Source organism: Lonchura striata, chromosome 23 (genome assembly GCF_050655825.1).
Source record: "Lonchura striata isolate lonStrDom1 chromosome 23, ASM5065582v1, whole genome shotgun sequence".
In the NCBI taxonomy this organism is placed as follows: Eukaryota; Metazoa; Chordata; class Aves; order Passeriformes; family Estrildidae; genus Lonchura; species Lonchura striata.
Window position 1 is genome coordinate 4,632,983 of NC_140725.1, and position 23,833 is coordinate 4,656,815.

Consider the following 23,833-nt stretch of genomic DNA (forward strand, 5'->3'; position numbering starts at 1 on the left):
AGACAAGAGTGAATTAGGTAAAACTCCTGATAAATTTTGCCTGCTGAGATGTGAGATTAACTTGTGTTTAGGAGTTAGGAAGGAGACTATAGCAAGGACAGAGATATAAATAATTTTTCTCTACTGTTTCTATATAAACTTCAGTTAGATCCTTGAGCAGGAGGAAGATGATGTTCTTTTCAAAGGAAAAATACATGTAAAATGAAACAGCATCTCATTAGTGTCAGCTGAAACTCAAATAAATCGCCCTCAGAAATGTACCTACTGAGCTTACTACAAATATCCCATTACTGAGGCAGGGACAGGCATGCAGCTGTCCAGACTCTTTCTCCCCCTCTTCTTATCTTCCTTGTTGTCATTAGCACATTATTAGAAGCTTTTAGTTGTTCTTGGGCTGGGAAGGCATGATGCTCCCCATCATATTTCATAGCTGAGCCTCTACAGTGCTGCAGGCAGCAGGACAAATTCCCTTTGCTGTTTTGGTGTGATTATCCCAAAACCAAGCAGGAGGGATCCTCACTCTAGAGACTTAGAATCCTACCAGAGCCTGGGAGTCAGTCAGGCTTTCAAGCAGATGGGTTTAGCATTGCAGCATGGCCAGGCAAGCTGGGATTTAATTTTATTCACTCTTAAACAGCACCTTAAAATAATTTAGGTTCAAAAAGCCCGCTAAGCTCATCAAATTCAGCCCTTCCCCCAGCACAGCCAAGGGCACTACAACCCATGTCCCCAAGTGCCACATCCACATGGCTGTTAAATCCCTCCAGGGACAGGGACTCCACCCCTGCCCTGGGCAGCTGTGCCAGGGCTGGACAACCCTTTCAGTGAAGAAATTTTCACTAATATCCAGTCTAAGCCTTGAGGCCATTTCCACTTGTCCACATTATGCAGCAATTCTGGAATCCCAGAACCAGTTTCACTCAGAGATTACATGTGAAATGCATTTATCATTCTATCATTAATTGGATGACACTACAGAACTTCTGCTATGAAGAAGTTACTTTGATTTTTCTTTGTTTCTTTATAAGCAACTAATGCTGCGTGACCTAGAAACAACTTAACTGTTCCCTGCTAGGAAGAGGGAGACAGTGTTGCCATGCCAATGTAACTTTGATTTCTTTGCTGACTCTCTCTTAAACTTTTGGTAAGATTGTAAATGCAGCCCGATGTTCCTAAACCTTGTTTCCTTTGTGTTGGCAGTTCTGAAAGCGTGAAGCAGAGGAGTGATGTGTTCTACCTGCAGCCCGAACGCTCCTGTGTTCCCAACAGCCCCATATGGTATTCCACATTGCCAATAGACCCAGGAACCTTGGACATCATGTTAACAAGGATTCTTATGGTGAGGGAGGTACACGAAGAACTTGCCAAAGTCAAATCAGAGGACTCTGATATTGAGTTATCAGACTAACTGCAGTGGGGTATTTTCATTTGAATACACATCAGAAGCACCAAAATGTGAATACGTCCAAGCCTTTGGAAAATGTTTATCAAATAAGCCAAGATAACGTCACCTACAGGCAGATTTTGTACCACAGTGGATGTACAAACTGGAACTGGAAGGAAGCAAGCTGTGTAAGCTGCAAATCCCAACGTCCTGCGGCACCGATCAATGCTCAGAACAAATCCAAGTGGAACTCACCCATTGGATTGGTGCATAAATCCTTTATCTGTTTAGGATTTTTAAAAGTTGTGAGATATTTTTAAGGAAAATGGTTGTGTAAAATCTACCCTCACACTGGTGGGCATGCAGAGCTAGATTGTGGCTCAGGTGACTTCCCAGCCTGCTGGCTGGTAGCCCTTGCTACCAAGGAACACGTGGAGATCCTTGAGCTCTTCCAGAGGATACGAGAGAAAGGGGTGAGGTTTAGACAAACAGACACCTTCCGTTATAAATACACCTACACGTACACTTTTATCTTATTTTTTTTTGGAAACTGGGATCAAATGTTAGGAAGGCAGGAGCCACTGGCCATCCCAATGGACAACTCTGGCTGCTGTTCACTGGTCACACGAGGCCGGACTCCAGCTCCCGCTCCGGGCTCGCTCCAGCTCTGGCTGTGTTGGAAGAGGTGCTGTAGGTCAAACTTCCGAGTGACCTTTGGGGAATGTCCAGGAGGGGATGTCCTGGGCTCTGTGCAGAATTCCTTTCTCAGCCCAGTAACTCTGCAATCTGTCCATATAACCCAGCAAATACTGTGGTGCACGGAAAGTTTATTTCCCTTAAGGCAGCTTTCCTTTCTCCTCTTTCCCTACTCCTATGGTTTTGGTTATTTTTAAAGCAAATCTAGAGAGGGCTTTATCATTTCAAGCAGGAATACACACACACTCTTTCACTTTCCACCTTTGCAACATGGGCAGTGTTGTACAAAGGATGCAGTATTACTTCTGACAACAGAACTGTGGTAGAAAATGACCATGTGTGTTTTTATCCCACCCCACCCAAAGAGATTTAGTCATAGTGTTGGAAATTGAGAGCGATTTTTTTTTTTTTTTAAGGCTTGGCTGTTACTGAGTCTTTTGGAAGAGAAAAGTTCCCATGTGGTGTTTAGAGGACAGGACATTATCAGATACAGTCTGTATCTCTGTTTTCTCAAGCTCTAGGTGTGTGTTTCTGATGACCAGTGGTCACAAATTCATTGGAAACCCAAGCTATTTTTGAAGAGGAGAATTGTATTGTTTTTTATCTAGCTCTGGTCAGTTATCCATCTTCTGTAACAAGGGTCTGATATTTGATTTTGTCACTAAAATTTCAAGAGATGAAAATCAACAGCCTTGAATAATATTTCAGGTTTTTTGTTTTGTTTTGGTTGGTTGTTTTTTTTATTATTATTATTTTTTTAGCAGTTACAAAAGTAATTTAACAAAAATAAAATCAGAAAGTAGTCTATTGACGTTGTGTACTTGGTAGTCCTGTCCCTGCCTGTAACAGATTTCACTGATGTATTTTTTAATACAGAAAATTATGTGAAAAGTAAAACCTGCCCCTGATTCTGTCTGACCAAAGCCCATCTGTGTCTGTCATTTCTGAGCAAATGTTGTGCTTTCTCCATGGCCTGGCATTCCCAGGGGAGCTGCTTTGGCCACTCCTCAGCACAGGGATGCTTCTGCAGGCTCAATTCTTGCTCCGTGAACACCAACCTGCCCCTCCCCATTGTTACAGGGAATAGTGAAATTGCAGGCAGAGTGGATTGGATTGGGAAGGTTCAGGGAAAACAAAATCATGCTGGAAAGGTCAATTTGTAGGGGATTAATAATGTCTGAGGTGTGTCTGCTGCTCACAGGTGTGCCCAGAGCCTCGGTGGCCGTAGCACAGGGGAGGCTCCAGGAATTCCTGTGTCTCCTGGGCAGCTGCTGGGGGTTTTTCCTCCTTCCCTGACCCCCCTGGGAGTGAGCAAGGCAGCAGTGAGGACAGGCTGTGGGGAGGGCAGGATGGGGATGGTGTGAAAAATAATCCCAAAATTGAGTGTTCCTTAATAGCAGTAAACAAATATTCCCACAGAATAGCATAGGGTATTTGTACCTTATGAGAAACACTTTTCTTCCTCTGAACATCCTCAGTGTTTCTTGTTTGGGAACACTTTCATTGAGGTCAATTTTTTGCAGGCACTTAGAATGAAAGATACTCACTTTTCAGATTGTCTCAGCAAGGCAAGTGAAATCACTTTAACTTTCACTGGCTGAGAGCAGATTTGTTAAACATTGTGTAGACTCCTTTGGTGCTGTGGCTGTGACATGACAAACATTTCATTGCTGTTCCATGGTAATAATGAACACAGTAAGTAGCTTTAGTTTCTAATTCACACCTGCTTGGAGGCCCTTTGGCAATGGTCTGCTTTTCCCAGGGTCTGCCTGGAATGTTTTTGGCTCTTGAGGGATTTTTGTCAGCTTGAACTCAAGTCCACACTGATAACACAAGAAGGATTACCTTGAAGGATTGAAGTATATACAAATTATACACACAGGTTCAAAGTCCTGAACACAAACTTGTTTGTAATCAACATTTCTGACTGCTGAGCACACAATTTATTGAAATATTCTTTTAAACAAAAAAAAAAAAAAAAAAAATCATGCTGTGTCCTGTTGAATCCTATATTTAACTGGGCTGGAAAAGACCTTTGAGATCATCAAATCCATTCTGAGACCTAATACCAGTTTGTCAACCAGACCACGGCACTGAGTGCCACATCCGGTCTTTTCTTAAACTGTAGTTTCAGTGTGGGCAGAGAAGCAATAAAGATGGGTGTGAGAAAGAAAAAAGGAAAAAAGCTTCCTGCTAGCAGGGTTCCAGCAGCTCCCAGTGCAGGAGGTGCTCAGTGCAGAGCTGCTGCTCCATCCTGGCCTCAGTTCACTAAAGAAGGGAAAGCCACAGAACTAGGTGCAAAAGGAAGTTAAATTACCTTGGGAATTACTCTGCCAACTATTACTAAAAAAATCCCAGGATTTCTCTGGAATAGCTTCCAACTCCTCGGAGAATTTAAACAGCAGCAAAGTCAGGTGTCCCCAGCTGTGCTGCTGCTTCAGTGCCAGGGCTCACAGAGGTGACTCAGAGGAATGTGCAATAAAGTCACTGGGTTTTTGGTGACAATCTCAGTAACTCCCCAGTCCCCTGAGCAGCAATTTCACTGTTGCCTTAGCAACCAAAGAACCCAGAACAAATACTCGTGCACCCATTGCTTACTGTGCTCTTAACTCTGGCATGGCTGGAACTTTGCTCCCCTCAGCACAACAGGTTCCTCCCCACTCTACCTTGACCTATTGTCCTTTTTAAACTTTCCAGAGACAAAACAAAGATTTGCTGCTCTCATAAAAAGCTGCTCCCTAGCAGTACTTCCCCCTGTAGTATTTCTAACATGATATGTAAGAAATAAGTTTTGATCCCTTGAGCTCCCAAGCATTAACTGTTAGGTTGTTTTTTTTTCCTTTACCTGTGTATGAGCACCAAAAGTATGTAAAAATCAGGGACCATTGCTGAGGAGAAAGGCTAGAAAGAGTTTTGGGAGCACTGAAATGGCTGTTGTGCCTTTGAGAGCTGCAGGTCTTGTCTCGTGTTGCCAGAGCTTCTCACCTGCAATGGGTGATGTGACAGTGGAGTCCCCACTGGATCCCTTCCTTTGCCTTACAGGGAAATCCCTTTGGTCCAGCACCACAGAGCTGGGCACGTAGGTCTGACTCTGCCTTTGCATCTTCCCCAGTAGGAAATAATTGGTTTGGAAATGGTGCTTTTGCACAATATTACTGTGTTTGTTAGGAAGTTGACCCCAGCCCTTTTTTAGGTGGATTTTTTAAAATTAAGGAAAAAAAAAATCACTCAGTGTGACCACTGGCACCAACTCCTTCCAGCAGCAGGGCTGTAAGAACTTTCATTTTTATCTTCAGTTTCCCCACCACAATCACAAGGAGCATTCCAGAAGTTTTCTGTTGTGCTTTCAGAGGGAAAATGTTTGGACATGCCAGGAAGAGCAAGTGGCAGAAGAGCTATTGCAAGATGCTGGGAATTGTGCTTTGGGGAGCCAGTAATTGATGGTGCATGGCAAAACACTTATATAAATATTAAGTCCCTAAGATTCATGGTTTTATATTCCAGATATCTCACAGAAGAGGTCTTTGGTCCTCAGCCACTAGCACCAGTGCTGGCTGTGCTCCAAGGAGTGTCACACAGATGCAGAATGGTTTTTAAAGTTATAAAGGCTCAAAAGAACTTGGCCATCTTGGATTCCTCTAGCCACAGAATTGAAATGTCCACTGGACATCACATTGCCTAAGCTGATGGATTTTCAGTAGGCATTCAGCTTTTATTAAAGAAACAAGACCTGGGATACCTGACATTCACCTGCCAGGGGGAGAAGAGAATTTATGACAATGAAACAGTGAAGTTAGATAGAGCTTTACACCAAAAATCTTAAAATGAATCCAAATAACATAATTTTAATCATGGAAGATCCAAGTGGATGTGGGCAGCACAAGCCACACATCTCAGCTTTGTTGTGTTGATTCTTAGTCAGCCTTTGGATATGTCAACAGAGGGGCTTGGGCCTCTGAGTGCTGGACTTTTTATTCTCTCTTTTGCATATTTATGGCACAAACAGCCAGAACAATTTGCAAAGGTCTTTTTGACCTGCTGGGAGCCAGGCTGCAGCTTTGGAGAGAAGGGTGAGGGTGATGGCACCTGAACTTTCTCCCCAGCTAAGCCAGCATCACCGGCTCCAGCACACACTCCCTGTCACTGCTGAGGATCCATGACACCTCATGTCTTGTCCCTTCCAGTCTGTACCTTGGCTGTACCCTCTGTAAATTGGCCAGACTTTCCTACCTCGTTTGGGCATTATGAGGCAGAATTTGCAGCCCTGTGGTGAAAGGTGCTATAAAACTGCAAAGTGTTACGTCAGAAGATGTAACTAGGTCACCAGTGCAACATAACCTCTATTAAACAGACATTTTCTAATACAAGAATTTATAGAGTTCGATGTATGGTATTCATAAGTGAATTCTTGAGACCCTCAAAAAGAGTTTTTGTTTCAATCGTATCTGTACTCCGGAAAAGTGATTAAAAACCTTTAACCTTAATAAAAGAGTGCATCCCTCCTCCTTTCCTCTATGATGTTGGAATCTAAAACCAGTTTACAAACCAGTACACAGTTTAAAAGCAGAATCTCACAGATTTCATAAGGGAAGGGCTCACTAGTTGCTAAGCCAGTGTTAAAATTGCAGCTGATCACCTGCACAGCAACACTTGATGATTCCCACCTGGTGTTCCCGCTCACACTGGGTTTTGTTCCTCTGGCATGGGCTGTGACTACTCACCTGCCCCAAACTGGGTGCAGGGGAACTGGGGGCACCATCAGCAGGTCAGTCCTGGGGACTGAACGTCCCCTGTGCTCTGTCACCTCTAATGCCACCATCACCCAAGAGCTGCAGCCACACAGAAACGCCATCTCTGCTGCAAGCAAAGCACATTTATTGGCTTCAGGGAAATCGCTGCTCACAAGAATCCAAAGCTTTTAAAAGGGGAGGCAAAGCCCTGAGGGGTCTGCGGGGGTTTTCCAGCATCTGACATTGCGCAAGGCAACACCTTGGGATCAGGCACCTGCTTGGCTTCTCTTGTCTGGATTTGTCTCCTCCTCATATTTATCACCCATATCACCCAGGGGTTTTTTGGGTTTATCACCTGGATTTTTATCCTTTCTTTAGTTTGTCACTTGGAGGGTTTCTTTCACATGGACAGCAAGGCACCACTTGCTGCACCAACTGAGCTTAGGACAGAAGTCAGCCCAACTTTGACAACAAGAGAGAGGCCTGCAGCTCCTGCAAAGACAAATCAAGATGTGAACTCCCAGGATCATTGAGGCTCTGTGCTGAGGGACTGAGCACTGGGCACAGACAGCCAAGAACTCCCCCTGGGCAGGGAGAGCTCAGAGAGCCCAGGGAGGAGTTAAAGGGCTGCTTTGCCTCTAGAGCCAGCCCGTGCTCCCTGCCCTGGGGATGAAGCCCAGCTCCCCTGCCCTCCCCACTCACCGATCGACTGCAGCAAGGCCACGAGGCTGCCGGCGGCCACTCCGCCGCCGTTGGCGATGGCAGCTGCCGACATCATCTTGGCAGCCACGGAGCCAGCGGCGATGCCAGCCCCTGTGAACCCCAGAGCACCAATGCACACCGGGAGGCCAACCAGTGCCACTCCTGCAGGGAGGACAGAGCAGCGTTAGGGAGCTCCCTGTGACCCACATCTCCCCCTCGCACCAGCACCAGAACTGCCCTCCCAAAAGCACCCAGGGACCAGAGCGGGGAGTGAGGGCTGGGGGTGCAGGGATGGGGACACCCATGGGTGACAGGAGAGAAACAGTGTGCAGGGCGGCAGCAGTGGGGCAGGCAGAATTCCAGACAGTGGCCAGAGCTGCCCCTCCTCCTCCTCCCTCCTGCACCCCAATTCACCCCAGCCCTGGTACTTGCAGCCCCCAGCCCAGCCCAGTCCCCAGGACCAGGTGAGGCTGGGACCAAGCAGTGAACCCAAGCTGTTCATCCAGTGTCAGACCCTCACCTGCTCCCACTGCGGCTCCAGTGACACCTCCAATGACAATCTCAAAGATCCCTGAGAAAGAAAATGGCAGGAGGGCAGGAAGGACATGAGCATGGACAGCAAAGCTCCCCTGAGTAGTGCTGAGCGCTCTGTGCTAGGCAGAGCAGGATCCCAGAGCAAGCAGCAGCTCCTCCAGCCTCCCCCTGCCTTCATCTGCCTCTGGACCCTGAAGACCCCAGGGAAGTGGCCACTGGTGGGGTGGGTCCCACTGCCCCCCCAGGCTGGGGGAAAAGGGAGAAGGGGCAAACCCTGGAGTGCCTACCCACCCTGACCTGCCCTACCCACTGCACCCACCAAGCCCTGGAGCCCAGGTCCCTGTGCCAGGCAGGGCAGGGCAGGGCAGGGTCCCTCTGGCAGCAGCAGCTCCCCCAGCACCGCTCTCCTTCAGCCCTGGAGACACCCGGGAGGAGAGGGGAGAAGGGGCGAACCCCAGGCTCCCTGTGCCCCCCACATTGTCCCACTGCAGGTCCCGTGTCCCGACCCATCGAGCCACCCAACTTACCCATGGTGGGCTGGGCAGGAGCGAGAGCTGCGATCAGTCTGCTCTAATCCCGGTCCCTTGGGATGCAAGAACAAGATATTTTTTCGTAGTCTGCTGGTGGGGTCAGCAGGGCTTTGTTGCCCTGCACGGTCACCCCCAGCCGCCCCTCTCCCACCCAGAAGACCCCGGCCTCCTCCCCTCACAAGAAGAGCCCCCCCAGCCCCGGCTCCTGCCCGGCCAGATTTTGGTGGCTGCTTCACCTGCGCAGTGAGATGAGAAGCCCCCGTTAGTGTTCCCCCCTCAGGGAAAGGGAGCTCCAAATACCCACCGTGGGCAGCGGCACCTCACACCACCAAGCTCTGGTGAGTTTGTTGTGCTCTCAGGAACGGAGGGCGGCAGTAAAGATCGAGCTATGGGGTGTGGCCGATCAGCTGATTTCCGAGAAATTTCTGAAGCCGCTTTCTCAGTTTCGCTTTCTGGTTAACTCTTGATGTTGCTGCCTCTGCTAGCGCAGGGCTGGGGCTCTCCCATCCTCAGGGCCGCACCCTGGGGGTGTCCCCGCAGGGAGCCCTTTCCCCCCAACACCTCGGGCGGGAGCTGAGGGGAAGGACGCGCTGGGCTGGGCGCTCCCCAGGCCTGTGCCAGGGCTCCTGTGGCTCCACGGGGCTTTTCCCCAGCAGGTTTCGGACCGATGAAACTCCGCGGCTCTAAGGAGCACCCACAGCAGTCTGGAGAGCAGAGCCCGAAAAATACATACTTCTTAACATTCCATAGCACCGGCCGGCTCCATATGGGCATATGAAGAAGTATGTAGGGTTGGAAGGGAGAGACAGGCATGGCAGGGCTGGGGGCACGGGGCACAGGGCTGTCCCTCTGCTCCAGGGAGATCCTGGAAGGAGCCCGTGCCCACTGTGAGAAACTGCATTGACTTGTTTGTTCATCAAAAGTATGAAATTAGGATAAAAGGGGGGGAAGTCGGGACATGGAATTTGCAAGCTTGACTGGTAACTACAAACAAAGATTGTAAAAGATTTTGCAGGACTGGCTGGAACTGATAACCGCAGTGGAAACCCATTGTTGCTGAAAACTGATAAACCGAAGTAGAAGGAGACATACCACCCCACTTGTGAAATCCTTTGTTTTTGGGACTGATAACCACGGTGGAACGAAACTCACCACCCCCACTCATGCAAGATAAAAAGGGACTGAAGAGAAGGAAAGGTTGTCAGCTTTTGGCGGAGCCAGGCTCCCAGCTGAACCCAGCGCTGTTTTGCTTGCTATCGCTTGCTGTAATTAATAAAATTATTAATTGATCTTAAAAGGCTGAATCAAATTATTCGCCTCAACTTATAACACCCACGGTGAAACCCGAGACTGGGCAGGGGCTCTGGGGGCACCTTCTCCATGTGCTTGGAGGGCGAGGCAGTGCCGCTACCAACCCACGTGTGCCTCAGACCCAGAGGCCCTCGATGGCTGGAGAGTTCTCAGGCTGGTGTTTTGGGGGGTTTGGATGCCCTTTGAGGGTGAAGGGATGCAGCTGAGGCTCAGTGGTTTGGGCTGTGGGGGCAACTGTGAGGAGAAGAGGGCACAGCCAAGTGCCGTGTCCTGTGAGCCCACACGGGCCAGCACGGACGGAGGGCAGAGGTGGGTGCCTGTGCTTGGAGCCACTTCCACAGGGGAATCCTCCTCGGCCCCGGGTCTTGGCTTGGCAAGGGTCCCACTGCTGCTTCTGCTGTGCTGGAAACACTGCCTGCTGCAATCTCTTCCTGGAGCACAGCAAATCCCCAGGTGTGGGGCTGGTACCTGAGCCATGACACACACCAAGCACCTCAGTTGGGCATTTGAAGGCAGATTTCCACAGGGTGCTTTGCAGGTCCATGGTGAAAGGTGCTATAAACCTGGTTCCCCAAACTGGGTGCAGGGGAACTGGGGGCACCATCAGCAGGTCAGTCCTGGGGACTGAACGTCCCCTGTGCTCTGTCACCTCTAATGCCACCATCACCCAAGAGCTGCAGCCACACAGAAACGCCATCTCTGCTGCAAGCAAAGCACATTTATTGGCTTCAGGGAAATCGCTGCTCACAGGAATCCAAAGCTCTTAAAAGGGGAGGCAAAGCCCTGAGGGCTCTGTGGGGGTTTTCCATCAGCTGACATTGCGCAAGGCAACACCTTGGGATCAGGCATCTGCTTGGCTTCTCTTGTCTGGAGTTGTCTCCTCCTATTTATCATCCATATTTACCACCCAGGTTTTTGGGTTTGTTTTTTTTTTTGTTTATCACCTGGATTTTTATCCTTTTTTGGGTTTGTCACATGGATGTTTCTTCAGCTTGGACAACCAGGCACCACTTGCTGCACCAGCTGAGCTTAGGACAGAAGTCAGCCCAACTTTGGCACCAAGAGAGAGACCTGCAGCTCCTGCAAAGACAAATCAAGATGTGAACTCCCAGGATCATTGAGGCTCTCTGCTGAGGGACTGAGCACTGGGCACAGCCAGCCAAGAACTCCCCCCGGTCAGGGAGAGCCCAGAGAGCCCAGGGAGGAGTTAAAGGGCTGCTTTGCCTCTAGAGCCAGCCCGTGCTCCCTGCCCTGGGGATGAAGCCCAGCTCCCCTGCCCTCCCCACTCACCGATCGACTGCAGCACGGCCACGGCGCTGCCGGCGGCCACTCCGCCGCCGTTGGCGATGGCAGCTGCCGACATCATCTTGGCAGCCACGGAGCCAGCGGCGATGCCAGCCCCTGTGAACCCCAGAGCACCAATGCACACCGGGAGGCCAACCAGTGCCACTCCTGCAGGGAGGACAGAGCAGCGTTAGGGAGCTCCCTGTGACCCACATCTCCCCCTCACACCAGCACCAGAACCGCCCTCCCAAAAGCACCCAGGGACCAGAGCGGGGAGTGAGGGCTGGGGGTGCAGGGATGGGGACACCCATGGGTGACAGGAGAGGAACAATGTGCAGGGCGGCAGCAGTGGGGCAGGCAGAATTCCAGACAGTGGCCAGAGCTGCCCCTCCTCCTCCTCCCTCCTGCACCCCAATTCACGCCAGCCCTGGTACTTGCAGCCCCCAGCCCAGCCCAGTCCCCAGGACCAGGTGAGGCTGGGACCAAGCAGTGAACCCAAGCCGTTCATCCAGTGTCAGACCCTCACCTGCTCCCACTGTGGCTCCAATGACAGCTCCAATGGCATTCCTATTATTCCCTGAGGAAAAAAATGGCAGGAGGGCAGGAAGGACATGAGCATGGACAGCAAAGCTCCCCTGAGTAGTGCTGAGCGCTCTGTGCTAGGCAGAGCAGGATCCCAGAGCAAGCAGCAGCTCCTCCAGCCTCCCCCTGCCTTCATCTGCCTCTGGACCCTGAAGACCCCAGGGAAGTGGCCACTGGTGGGGCGGGTCCCACTGCCCCCCCAGGCTGGGGGAAAAAGGGAGAAGGGGCAAACCCTGGAGTGCCTACCCACCCTGACCTGCCCTACCCACTGCACCCAACAACCCAGAACAGCACGGGACACATGGCACGTGTCAGTCCAGTCCATCACCTTCCACCAGCACAAGATGAATCAAGCAGAGCTCATAACAACATAACAAACTCGCCCACTGACTTGCCAGCCCCTTCCTGAGCAGGGGCACAAGGAGCAGGGCTGGTGACACTGCCCACAGGAATCCCTTCCTGGAGCACAGCAAATCCCAGGGAACTTCGCAGGCCCCGACTGCACAGCCCCCACCACTACAGCCCCACCTGCAATGCACTTCTGCTTTTGGGGCACCCATTGCTCCAGCACATCCCCAGCCCTCCAGAGGGTGGCCAGTGGGTTTCCCAGTGCCTACCAGGCTGTCTGGCAGAGATCTTGGGATCAGGCATCTGCTTGCCTTCTCTTGGGAAGTCACAAAGAATCACAGAATGAACTAGGTTGGAAAAGACCTTTGACATGAAGTCTAACCTATGACCCAACACTCCCTCATCAACTAAACCATGGCACTGAGTGCCACGTTCAGTGTCTTTTTAAACATGTCCAGGGATGGTGACCCCATCACCTCCATGGGCAGACAATTCCAGTGCCCAATCAGTCTTTCAGTGAAGAATTTTTTCCTGATGTCTGACCCACACTTCCCCTGCACTTTACCTGGATTATCTCCATCCTTGGGATCATCTTCAGGATTATCCCCATCATTGAGTTCGTCACCATGATTTGTCCCATGCCTGGATTCCTCATCTGAATTTGTCTCCTTCTTGGGCTCATCACCAGGAGCTGTCTCCTCCCTAGATTTCTCATATATAATTATCGCCGCCTTGGGTTTCTCCTCTGGAGCTGGCTTCCTCTTGGGCATCTTGGCAGAGTCTCCTGGAGCGCGTGACAGCAGGATAGATGTCAGCCCAATTTTGGCATCAAGAGAGAAACCTGCAGCGCCAGGCCAGTGCTGTCCCTCCCTCACAGCAGCACCCTGAGTCTCTCAGGCCCCAGCACTCGCAGCCCCCAGCCTGGCAGTGAACCCAACTGCCAGACCTTTACCTGCTCAGGCCACTGCTCCAGTGGCAGCTCCTTTGTGTCTCACAGCTAAGAGGGAAAAAGGCAGGAGGGAAAGAGGGAGAAGAGGAAGAGAAAGAGGAAAACGAAGAGGACAGGGGAGATGGAAGAGGGAATGGAGCAGCACTGCCCATGCTGCCCACCTGCCCGCAGCATTGCTCACCTGCCCGCACTGCCCGGAGCACTGGATTGGTCTCGCGGTGCCCGATGGACTGGAACGGTCCCGATGCTCGCCCTGGGGCTGCCCTGTCCCAGTCATGCCCAGGAAGGAGGCAGGGGGCTGAGTGTGAGTCTATATTTGGGGGGTCCGATACAGCAAGGAGGGCACGGGACAGAGGTGGGGGTCCCAGCTGCGGTACCAGGGGGGTTCCAGAGTGTGGGTTCATGGCAGACAACTGTGAGGGTCTGTGGGTGCGACAGCCTGGTCAGAGAGCAAGAAAAGGAGGTTAGCTTTCCACAGTGGACTTGTGAGATGTTTTAGGGAGTTGTAGAAAAACAATAATAACATGTTATTATAAACAACCTGCAGGTGGTGTTTTCCTACTCTGTTTTTCTGTTCTTCTCAAGGATTGTTTGTGAGAAAGGGGTTTTTGTTAATTAGTCAGTTAGGAAGAATGTATCAGAACGGTCTATAAAAGAGAAGAGTCTTTCCATATTAAAGCTGCTGTTGTGCAAACCAGCCTACTCAGAGTCTGTGCCACTTTCTTACTGGAGAGCAACAGGGGTCCCGGTGTGTACCGGGGGTCACGGCATGGCAGCCAAACCTGGGCCATGTGTGACTGTTGTAGCTTAACTCCAGCCGGCCCCAAGCACCTCATCACCCCCACCCCTCCACCCCCACTGGGACAAGGGAGAGAGTGAAAGGGTAAAATAAACCTGCAGCCACCCCACAGCTCCTTGTGTTTGGAGCCATGGCCAACCCACGTGTGCCTCAGACACACAGCCCCTCAGTGGCTGGAGGATGCTCAGACTGGTGTTTTGGGGAGTGGCTGCCCTTTGTAAGTGATGGGATGCTCCAGGATACAGCTGAGGCTCAGAGGTTTTGGCTGTGCGGGCACCCAGAAGGCTGCATCCCAGTAAGGGTGTCCCCAGACTGTGCCAGAGGGTTGGCCTGCAGTGAGCTCTGCTCCCTGAGCACATCCAACCTCTTTCTGCTCTCCATTCCCACCTCTGACCAGTGCTGCCAGTGGACACAGGGGCTGTTGCCACAGAGCAGTCACCTCCCTGCACAGCCCCCGATGCCCTCAGCCCTAATTCCTACCCAGCAGGTCCTGGCTCTTCTCCCACAGTGGTTTTGATCCCTTTCCCACAGTTTGGCACTTTCAGACCAGTGATGGGTTCAAGGGCTGCTTTGGCTTCAGAGTAAGCCCAGGGTACAACCCCGTGTTCCCACCCAGCACAGCCCAGCCCAGCTGCCCTCCCACTCACCAATTCTGAGTCTGAAACCAAAATACTTGAAATTCATAGAGAAGTTGATGGTCTCACCTCTTGCCAATGCTGCAGGGAGGACAGAGCAGCATTAGGGAGCTCCCTGTGACCCACATCTCCCCCTCCCACCAGCACCAGAACTGCCCTCCCAAAAGCACCCAGGGACCAGAGCAGGGAGTGAGGGTTGGGGTGCAGGGATGGGGACACCCATGGGTGACAGGAGAGGAACAGTGTGCAGAGCTGCAGCAGTGGGGCAGGCAGAATTCCAGGCAGCAGCCAGAGCTGCCCCTTTCTTCTCAGCAGCACAACCAGCAAAGCTGAGCACTGTTCGTGCCAGACTCTCACCTACAAGTGCAGGTCTAATGAGGATTCCAACGAGGAATGCAGCGGCAAGTAGAAGAAAGTCTAAGAAGGAAAATGGCAGATGAGCAGGAGTTGGGCACTAAAGCTCCTCCAGGCTGGAGCCCGGGTCCCTGTGCCAGGCAGGGCAGGGCAGGGCAGGGCCCCTCTGGCAGCAGCAGCTCCCCCAGCACCGCCCTCCTTCAGCCCTGGAGACACCCGGGAGGAGAGGGGAGAAGGGGCGAACCCCAGGCTCCCTGTGCTCCCCACATTGTCCCACTGCAGGTCCCGTGTCCCAGACCCCTCGAGCCACCCAACTTACCCATGGTGGGCTGGGCAGGAGCAGGGGCTGCACTGGGTCCTCTGTGAGCCTGGGCCTTCGAGAAGCAAGAACAAGACGTATTTCCGTGAGCTGGGTGGGGCTGGCCGGGCTTTGGTGCCCTGTACAATCGTGCTCATCCACGCCCATCCCACCCAGGAGCCCCCAGTTCCCCACACAAGCACAGAACCCGCAGACACTGCCCAGGCTCCTGCCCAGCCCAGGGCATGGTGGTTGCTCCAGTGATACAGCGAGATGAGCAGCCCCCATTATTGCCCCCCAGAGAAAAGATGCTGTCCCCAAACACCCACTGTGGGACCACAGCACCAACCTGTCCTGTGTGTACTGTGCTCTGAGGGTCAAAGTGCCACAGGAAAGATCCCAACAGGTAATGTCACGACAGGTAATTTCCGAGAAATTGCTCAATCACCGAGTTTCAGTTTCATTCTCATCAACTCTTGGTGTTGCTGTCTCTGCTGGAGCAGGGCTGGGGTTCCCCCTTCTCCAGGACATGGGACCTTGGGGTTGTCCCTGCAGGGAGCCTGTGCCACGATGCAGACCAAGCACCACCACACACACCCACATCATCAATGCACTTTTATTAACGCTTTCTAAATTATTTATTGCTCAAGGCCATCCAAAACATTTGAAGGGGCAGCTGCAGTTCTATGGGGGTTTTCTTGTTCCAGCAGTTGGAAGATGCAAATCAGGCTTCTTGGAAGGAAGGAAATCTGCTTCTGTTCATTTGCCATGGTATTCAGGAGTTCTAATTCTGGTCAGCAAGGCATCAGCTGCTGCTCGGAGGCTTGGGCATTTCTTTCCCCCCTATAAAGACAGGACTGTCATGGCCCAGAAGCATTGAGGCTACCTGCTGATGGACAATCATGAGGCAGGGGCGGCCAAAACTGTCTCTCCAGTAAGGGTCTCCTCATTCTGTGCCAGAGAGTTGGCCTGTAGTGAGCTCTGCTCCCTGAGCACATCCAGCCTCTTTCTGCTCTCCATTCCCACCTCTGACCAGTGCTGCCAGTGGACACAGGGGCTGTTGCCACAGAGCAGTCACCTCCCTGCACAGCTCCTGATGCCCTCAGCCCTGACTCCTACCCCAGCAGGTCCTGGCTCTTCCCCCATATTGGGATTGATCCCTTTGCCAGATTTCAGCTGGGTTCAGACCAGTGATGGGTTCAAGGGCTGCTTTGGCTTCAGAGTAAGCCCAGGGTACAACCCCGTGTTCCCACCCAGCACAGCCCAGCTGCCCTCCCCACTCACCAATGTGAAAATTTGCTTCCTTGGTATGCACAGTCACCTGCACAGACTTCTTTGCCAATGCTTCAGGGAGGACAGAGCAGCGTTAGGGAGCTCCCTGTGACCCACATCTCCCCCTCCCACCAGCACCAGAACCGCCCTCCAAAAGCACCCAGGGAGCAGAGCGGGGAGCGAGGGTTGGGGTGCAGGGATGGGGACACCCATGGGTGACAGGAGAGGAACAGTGTGCAGGGCTGCAGCAGTGGGGCAGGCAGAATTCCAGGCAGTGGTCGGAGCTGCCCCTTTCTTCTCAGCAGCACCAACAGAAGCGAAGCTGGGCACTGCTCATCTCAGGCCAACATCTCACCTATAAGCAGAAGTCCCATGGCGAATCCCAGAAGGAATGCAGTGGCCCATGAATCAGAGACTAAGGAGGAAAATGGCAGATGAGCAGGAGTTGGGCACTAAAGCTCCTCCAGGCTGGAGACCAGGTCCCTGTGCCGGGCAGGGCAGGGCAGGGCAGGGTCCCTCTGGCAGCAGCAGCTCTCCCAGCACCGCCCTCCTTCAGCTCTTCAGACTCCCGGGAGGAGAGGGCAGAAGGGGCGAACCCCAGGCTCCCTGTTCCCCCACATCTGTCCCACTGCAGGATTCCTGTCCCCCGCCCCACAAGCCACCCAACTTACCCATGGTCATGGGAGCAAGAGCTGTGATGAGTTGGCTCTAATCCTGGCCCCTTGGGAAGCAAGAACAAGATGTTTTTCCATGGGCAGCTGGTGGGGTCAGCGGGGCTTTGTTGCCACCTTGCATCATCACGCCAAACCAGCCCGCTCCCACCCAGGTGACCCTGGCCACGCCATAAAAGCAGAGACCCCTCAATCCCCACCCAAGCTCCTGCCCGGCCCACAGCTACATCTGCTCTGCTGGTGTGTAAACAAAGGAGGCACAGACTCAGACCTGCAGGGATACTGTGATATTTTATGGGAGAAAGAAGCTGGTTTTATACCCTTCTTCAAGGTCCATTATTTCCTTGTATGTATTTTTTCACTAAGTGACCTATCATACGTTGCCACATCAGCAACATTCTTAACACTTTCTTAACGTCCTGCTGTGGGGTGATCTCGTGCTGTTCAGGTGTCTGGAAGATTCCGGCAGGCTCCTCTCCTTAGGGCGTTCACCAAGTGGCATTTCTTCCCAAGGTCAGCAGAGACAAGCTTCTCCATGCTGCCATGGCATTCTGCGGGCACATCCCGCAGCCTGTAAGTCAATTCTGTCTTATCTCCCTCTCTCCATTAGTGCAGTGAGGTGAGCAGCCCCCTGTTATTGCCCCCCCTGCACAAAGATGCTGTCCCCAAACATCCACCGTGGGGCCACAGCACCCGACAGCACCAACCTGTCCTGTGTGTACTGTGCTCTGAGGGTCAAAGTGCCGCAGGAAAGATCCCAACAGGTAATGTCACGACAGGTAATTTCTGAGAAATTGCTCAATCACCGAGTTTCAGTTTCATTCTCATCAAGTCTTGGTGTTGCTGTCTCTGCTGGAGCAGGGCTGGGGCTCCCCCTTCTCCAGGACATGGGACCTTGGGGCTGTCCCTGCAGGAAGCCTGTGGCTTCCCACTGTGGGGAACTGTGAGGAATCCTTTTAGAAATAGATGGTCTGGAACAAAATTAAGTCAACCGAGACAGCATTGTACCTGAGAACAGTTTATTGATAACAAAAAAACAAACTAAAAAATAAGTTACCCTACTATAAAGTGCTAGAAAAGACAGAAAAGCAGGAAGGAAAATGGAAAAGGAGTGGGGGGAGAGAGAAAGAGAGGAAGCCAGAGAGTAACAGCGCCGTGGATGCTCACAGCACGCAGGATGTGCAGCGGTGACGGGCGGCCGGACGCGCGGGGAGGGTCCGGAGTGGGGCTGCAGCAGGAGGAGCAGGAGCCGGGCACGGGAGCAGCCGGGATTGGGCGGCACTGTGAACGGGCCGGAGGAGGGCAGGGACAGAAGGAAGTGTGTCACCCTGATTCTTAAGGTTTTCTAATGCCTTCTGAGTTTACAATCTGGTAGAGAACTTTCTCACGCGAGTTTCTGTAAACAGCGTATTGTTTTGTGCTCTTTCATAGAGGCAGAGAAATTTGATGGACTGGGAGTTTGTCCAGTGTCGTTGGACAGGTGGCACGTTCACCCTCCAATCCGTTCACCCTCCAATCCACTGTCAGCTTTGGAAAAGTATAAATTCTGGAGTCAGAAAATAAACTTCCCTTTTTTACCTTTGCAATAGCAGTGGCTCGCGTCGTGCTTTCACGTGTCGCACAGTGCCACGGTGGCTCAGGCAGGGATACAGGGAGACGGGACGGCAGGATGAGTGAGAACCCTCCAGGAAAGAAGAGGCAAAAGGCAGGCTGGAGCCAGGGCAAAAAGGACAAAAAAGCAGCCTAGGGCCAGGGCAAAGAAGCACAGAAGTTCAGCAGGCTGCAGCCAAAGCAAAAATGCAAGACTGATTGGTCCTCAAACTCAAAAAGCCCCAGATTCACCAAGCCACAAAGAAAAAGCAGAAGAAAGCCACTCATTCAGCAACAGCAGGTCTCCAAAGCCCCAGAGCTTGTGGTGCAAGCCACGCTCCCCCCAGGATGCTCTGCCAGCACCCCAGGAGCTCCCCCATGGCTGGTCCCCAGGGATCTGGCCCTGAGGATCCCAGACACGGCTCCCAGGAGCCAAAACAAGTCCCCAGCCCAGCAGGAGCACTGGGGCACAGCGTGTCTGGCAGGACCAGCTCCCCTGTCCCAGCCCAAATCAGAGTGGGTGTCCTGAGCCCGAGGCTGCAGAGATGCACCCACTTCAGCCCTGGGGCTCTGCCGGCCCCGCAGTGCAGTGCCATGCTGCCCTGAGGATTTGCTGGAGCAGTGCCGGGGTGCCAGGGACTGCCAGGACTGCCAGGCTCAGTGGCAGCCAGCCCCTTGCTGTGCAGGGGGACAGGGAGCAAGGCTGCAAACACTGGCTGCTACAATCCCTTCCTGGAGCACGCCAAATCACCAGGGGTGGGGCAGGTACCTGAGCCACGATGCACACCAAGGACCACCACACACACCAATATCATCAATGCACTTTTATTCAGGCTTTCTGAAGTATTTATTGCTCAAGACGGTACAAGTCTGTTAAAGGGATAGCTGCTGGTCAGTGGGGGCTTCCCAGTTAATGCTGTGGGAAGACATGAAGCAGGCTACTTGGAAGGAAGGAAATCCATTTCTGCTCATTTGCCATGTTATTCAGGAGTTGTTCCTCTGATCCTCAAGGCAACAGCAGCAGCCTGGGGGCAGGCCGAGTTTCTCCTCCCTATAAAGACAGGATTATTATGGCCCAGAAGCATCGAGGCTGCCTGCTAATAGACAAGCTCAAGGCAGGGACAGCCAAAAATGTCTCTCCAGTAAGGGTCTCCTCATTCTGCACCAGAGAGTTGGCACCAGAGAGTGAGCTCTGCTCCCTGAGCACATCCAACCTCTTTCTGCTCTCCATTCCCACCTCTGACCAGTGCTGCCAGTGGACACAGGGGCTGTTGCCACAGAGCAGTCACCTCCCTGCACAGCCCCTGATGCCCTCAGCCCTGACTCCTACCCAGCAGGTCCTGGCTCTTCCCCCACATTGGGATTGATCCCTTTGCCAGATTTCAGCTGGGTTCAGACCAGTGATGGGTTCAAGGGCTGCTTTGGCTTCAGAGTAAGCCCAGGGTACAACCCCGTGTTCCCACCCAGCACAGCCCCGCTGCCCTCCCCACTCACCACGATAAACACGTGCAGGAGCAACAAATGCCACATTGGCATTCACAGAGACATCCATGTTCTGACTCATTGCTATGGCTGCAGGGAGGACAGAGCAGCGTTAGGGAGCTCCCTGTGACCCACATCTCCCCCTCCCACCAGCACCAGAACTGCCCTCCCAAAAGCACCCAGGGACCAGAGCGGGGAGTGAGGGTGGGGTGCAGGGATGGGGACACCCATGGGTGACAGGAGAGGAACAATGTGCAGGGCTGCAGCAGTGGGGCAGGTGCTTACCTACAATTGCAATGCCTATGACGAAGAGTGCAAAGCATGTCACAGGAACTGGAAGAAAGAAAATAACAAATGTTCAGGAGTTGGGCACTAAAGCTCCTCCAGGCTGGAGCCCGGGTCCCTGTGCCAGGCAGGGCAGGGCAGGGCAGGGTCCCTCTGGCAGCAGCAGCTCTCCCAGCACCGCCCTCCTTCAGCCCTGGAGACACCCGGGAGGAGAGGGGAGAAGGGGCGAACCCCAGGCTCCCTGTGCCCCCCACATTGTCCCACTGCAGGTCCCGTGTCCCGATCCCTCGAGCCACCCAACTTACCCATGGTGGGCTGGGCAGGATCGAGAGCTGCGATCAGTCTGCTCTAATCCCGGTCCCTTGGGATGCAAGAACAAGATTTTTTTCGTAGTCTGCTGTTGGGGTCAGCAGGGCTTTGTTGCCCTGCACGGTCACCCCCAGCTGCCCCTCTCCCGCCCAGGAGACCCCGGCCTCCTCCCCTCACAAGAAGAGCCCCCCCAGCCCCGGCTCCTGCCCGGCCAGATTTTGGTGGCTGCTTCACCTGCACAATGAGATGAGAAGCCCCCGTTAGCGTTCCCCCCTCAGGGAAAGGGAGCTGTCCCCAAATACCCACCGTGGGCAGCGTCACCTCACACCACCAGAGTCTATTGTGCTCTGACAGGAAAAGTTGGAGGCTGAAACGTCCGGTCAAACAGGGCCTGGTCAGCTGAATTTCCAAGAAATTTCTGGAAGTGTTCACTCAGTTTCGCTTTCTGGTTAACTCTTGATGTTGCTGCCTCTGCTAGCGCAGGGCTGGGGCTCTCCCATCCTCAGGGCCGCACCCTGGGGGTGTCCCCGCAGGGAGCCCTTTCCCCCCAACACCTCGGGCGGGAGCTGAGGGGAAGGACGCGCTGGGCTGGGCGCTCCTCAGGCCTGTGCCAGGGCTCCTGTGGCTCCACGGGGCTTTTCCCCAGCAGGTTTGGGACCGATGAAACTCCGCGGCTCTAAGGAGCACCCACAGCAGTCTGGAGGGCAGAGCTGAAGCGCCCTGCCTGCCTCCTCCACAGCGGGCAGCCTCCAAAGGCAGCCCAATCCCCTCTCTGCATCCCCCATTGCTGCTGCTGCTGCTGCACTGGGTCAGGATGCACCAACTCATTCCCCTGCCACCCTGCACCCTGCAGAACCCCCAAAGCCCACATGTCCCTGTCCGTTCGTCAGAGCAGTGGCTGAAGGTTGGTGCAGCTGGGCCAGCAGTGGGGGGCAGCCACCTCCCACACCCCCCTGCCCCTGCCCACCTCATTTGCAGTGACTCTCTGCATCCCCCGTTGGTCCTGCTCCCTGCAGCCACTCCTCAGCCCGAGCCCGCTCAGGGTCAGCGGGTGCCGTAGCTCATGCGCCGCTGCAGCTGGTTGAAGGGGACCAAATCCAGTTGCAAGTTGATCTGGTTCCTTTTTACCAGCCCCAGAAACACATCGTCTCTCCGGAGGCGCCGTCTGGACTCTGCTGGTGATGGGGGTTCTCGGCGTGGGGGTCCCAGCCCAAAAATACATACTTCTTAACATTCCATAGCACCGGCCGGCTCCATATGGGCATATGAAGAAGTATGTAGGGTTGGGAGGGAGAGGTGTGTGCCACGGGGCTGGGGGCATAGGGCACGGGGCTGTCCCTCTGCTGGATGTGTCCTCCAGCTCCAGGGAGATCCTGGAAGGAGCCCGTGGCTGTGGTGAAACCCAGGCAGGGGCTCTGGGGGTGCACCTCCTGCCCACCCCCAGTGCCACCGGCCTCTCTCCAGTGCAGCTCAGGCAGAGGCACTGTCCATATGGCCCCTGTGCCTGCAGGCACCCCACAGCTCCTCGTGTTTGGGGCCATGGCCAACCCACGTGTGCCTCAGACCCAGAGGCCCTTGGTGGCTGGAGAGTTCTCAGGCTGGTGTTTTGGGGGGTTTGGATGCCCTTTGAGGGTGAGGGGATGCAGCTGAGGCTCAGTGGTTTGGGCTGTGGGGGCAACTGTGGAGCTGCACATCCGGGCAGATGATGGCAAAGCCAAGGGCCGTGTCCTGTGAGCCCACATGGGCCAGCACGGACGGAGGGCAGAGGTGGGTGCCTGTGCTTGGAGCCACTTCCACAGGGGAATCTCCTTCAGCCCTGGCTCTTGGCTTGGCAGGGGTTCCCCTGCTGCTGCTGCTGCTGCTGTTGCTGCTGCACTGGGTCAGGATGCAACAACTCTGTCCCCTGCATCCCCCACGACCCCCAAACTCCACATCCCCATACCTGTCCATGTGCCAGAGCAGTGGTTCAGGCTGGTGCCCATGAAGCCAGTGTAGGGGGGCACTCACTTCCCACACCCCCATGCCCCTGTCCATCTCATCTGCAGGGCCAGGAGAAGGGCACAGGACTCCAGGCACTTCCACACCCTCCCCACCCAGCAGCTCTGGACTGGGAAGGCTGGAGTTGCCTTTGCCCATGGGAGGAGGGATTCAGCTGAGAGCTCAGAGGCTTGAAAGTCTGAGGGGGCTTTGGGGGACTCCCCACCCCCAGCACAGCTTGGCCATGGCAGGGTGACAGAGGGGACACACCTCGACTCCAGTGACTTTCACAGCCCAAAATCTGCAGCTGCAAAGGGACAATGGCAGGTGCAGGGAGTGTTCCTGAGTTCCCAGGGCTGCCTCCTCTCAGGACAGGGGAGCGAGGGGTGCATGGGGGTCCAGCTGTGGGACACCAAAACCCAGTGAGGGATTGGTCGGACACGGCGTGGCCGTGACTCAGCACTGGAAGCCGCGGCCACACGTGCCACGGCTTCCTGTAAGGAGCCCCTGGCTGCAAGTACAGCCTCACATCGCTGGCCCCGCTCACAGCACCCACAGGAGCAAAGTCACTGTTCAGTGCCACCCCCTAGACACCAGCCATTGCCGTGGGCCACCACCACTGTGGCTGTCACCACAGCCACGCTCCCCCCAGGATGCTCTGCCAGCACCCCAGGAGCTCCCCCATGGCTGGTCCCCAGGGATCCGGCCCTGAGGATCCCAGACACGGCTCCCAGGAGCCAAAACAAGTCCCCAGCCCAGCAGGAGCACTGGGGCACAGCGTGTCTGGCAGGACCAGCTCCCCTGTCCCAGCCCAAATCAGAGTGGGTGTCCTGAGCCCGAGGCTGCAGAGATGCACCCACTTCAGCCCTGGGGCTCTGCCGGCCCCGCAGTGCAGTGCCATGCTGCCCTGAGGATTTACTGGAGCAGTGCCGGGGTGCCAGGGACTGCCAGGACTGCCAGGCTTCAGTGGAAGCCAAAAGCTGCACCCACCATGAAACCACAAAGCCAGGGCTCTCACATCGCAGCCGAGTTCATCTCCAGTCACCTCGGCTGACCTTGGGCAGTCTCTCAGTGCTGGATATTGGAGCCACCCCAGCCCGAGTGGCCCACG

The 23,833-nt window shown here is 53.9% G+C and overlaps 3 protein-coding genes across 16 annotated transcripts in view; 1 reads left to right on the top strand and 2 right to left on the bottom strand.

Moving 5' to 3' along the window:
* The window catches only part of LOC110484310 (zinc finger MYM-type protein 4), a 45,002-nt gene extending 35,129 nt beyond the window's left edge, over positions 1 to 9,873 (top strand). For 7 of the 8 annotated variants that reach the window (XM_021554868.3, XM_085559787.1, XM_085559788.1 and 4 more), the window contains one exon: positions 1,201 to 3,008. In XM_021554868.3, the coding sequence (XP_021410543.2) occupies positions 1,201 to 1,408 (208 nt within the window). In that variant the 3' untranslated portion in view covers positions 1,409 to 3,008. Of the gene's footprint in view, positions 1 to 1,200; positions 9,359 to 9,582 lie in introns of those variants that run through there. The other variant, XM_021554864.3, reaches the window with a different exon arrangement.
* Positions 6,934 to 20,803, bottom strand: LOC110484266 (interferon alpha-inducible protein 27-like protein 2A). Of its 3 annotated transcripts, none has more exons than XM_077788455.2 (5): positions 8,881 to 8,964; positions 8,574 to 8,629; positions 8,033 to 8,083; positions 7,513 to 7,674; positions 6,934 to 7,302 (listed from the first exon to the last, which is right to left on the bottom strand). In XM_077788455.2, the coding sequence occupies exons 2-5, from the start codon at positions 8,575 to 8,577 to the stop codon at positions 7,211 to 7,213; spliced, it is 309 nt and encodes a 102-aa protein (XP_077644581.1). In that variant the 5' UTR covers positions 8,578 to 8,629; positions 8,881 to 8,964; the 3' UTR covers positions 6,934 to 7,210. The 3 variants fall into 3 exon arrangements, with proteins under 3 accessions (XP_077644581.1, XP_077644582.1, XP_077644584.1); XM_077788456.2 differs by lacking the exon at positions 8,881 to 8,964 and adding an exon at positions 8,813 to 8,842; XM_077788458.2 differs by lacking the exons at positions 8,574 to 8,629; positions 8,881 to 8,964 and adding an exon at positions 20,742 to 20,803.
* On the bottom strand, positions 10,586 to 18,680 carry LOC144247533 (uncharacterized). 5 transcript variants are annotated; one of them, XM_085559790.1, is made up of 13 exons: positions 17,787 to 18,680; positions 17,080 to 17,129; positions 16,764 to 16,823; positions 16,421 to 16,480; positions 15,486 to 15,979; positions 15,158 to 15,212; positions 14,842 to 14,901; positions 14,497 to 14,565; positions 13,232 to 13,489; positions 12,667 to 12,885; positions 11,698 to 11,748; positions 11,178 to 11,339; positions 10,586 to 10,967 (listed from the first exon to the last, which is right to left on the bottom strand). In XM_085559790.1, exons 6-13 carry the CDS (start codon positions 15,159 to 15,161, stop codon positions 10,840 to 10,842), a joined length of 951 nt encoding a protein of 316 aa, XP_085415916.1. In that variant the 5' UTR covers positions 15,162 to 15,212; positions 15,486 to 15,979; positions 16,421 to 16,480; positions 16,764 to 16,823; positions 17,080 to 17,129; positions 17,787 to 18,680; the 3' UTR covers positions 10,586 to 10,839. The 5 variants fall into 5 exon arrangements, with proteins under 5 accessions (XP_085415916.1, XP_085415918.1, XP_085415919.1 ...); XM_085559792.1 differs by lacking the exon at positions 17,787 to 18,680 and adding an exon at positions 17,351 to 17,443; XM_085559793.1 differs by lacking the exon at positions 17,787 to 18,680 and adding an exon at positions 17,280 to 17,348.
* Positions 20,804 to 23,833: the final 3,030 nt, after the last annotated feature.